Source organism: Coenobita brevimanus, chromosome 81, assembly GCF_032717465.1.
Source record: "Coenobita brevimanus isolate Jiangsu-jjx chromosome 81, ASM3271746v2, whole genome shotgun sequence".
In the NCBI taxonomy this organism is placed as follows: Eukaryota; Metazoa; Arthropoda; class Malacostraca; order Decapoda; family Coenobitidae; genus Coenobita; species Coenobita brevimanus.
In genome coordinates, this window is record NC_137034.1 from 7,528,868 (window position 1) to 7,529,404 (window position 537).

Here is a 537-nt window from a genome sequence, read left to right on the forward strand (position 1 = left end):
TTTCTTACTCTCACTGTGTCACTGTTTGCCCAGATCTTGAATAGCACATATTACTAGGCCTTGGACTTATATTCTATTGGATATCACCTGCCCGATATTCTAGTAACTATCACAGTCACTGCACTATTCACTGTCACTCACTGTCAGTGGGGCGGCGGCATGGTTAGTGGGGCGGCGGGAGGACTCACAGCCCGACTCCTGATGGGGGCTGAGTCCCGCCTGTGGCCTCTGAATCCAGCAGCCACGGAATCACTCGTAGGGGCGTCCTCTCTCGTCCAGGGCTAGGGGCTGCGAAGGGCCCTGCATTGTCAGGGCTTGGGGTTGGAGTGCGGCCCTCAGGGCTGGGACCGAACAGCTCCCTGAAATGCGCTCCCAGGTGCCTGATGGCAGACGAGCGTCGTCAGCTTTGGGGTGGGGAGAGGCCTCACCCGGGGGTCCTGGGGCAGCTGCAGGGGCCCGGTGACTGCGGCCTCGTGCCGTTGGGGACGCCGTCACGAGTGAGCTGCGGCATCTGACGTTGTCAGAGTCCGTCAGGTA

General features: G+C 60.3%; 1 protein-coding gene across 1 annotated transcript in view; it reads left to right on the plus strand.

The window, feature by feature from the left end:
• The window catches only part of LOC145409551 (uncharacterized), a 23,554-nt gene extending 23,352 nt beyond the window's left edge, over positions 1-202 (plus strand). Inside the window, exon 3 of the mRNA XM_080279939.1 lies at positions 148-202. Coding sequence (XP_080136065.1) covers positions 148-202 — 55 coding nt within the window. The remainder of the gene's footprint in view (positions 1-147) is intronic.
• Positions 203-537: the final 335 nt, after the last annotated feature.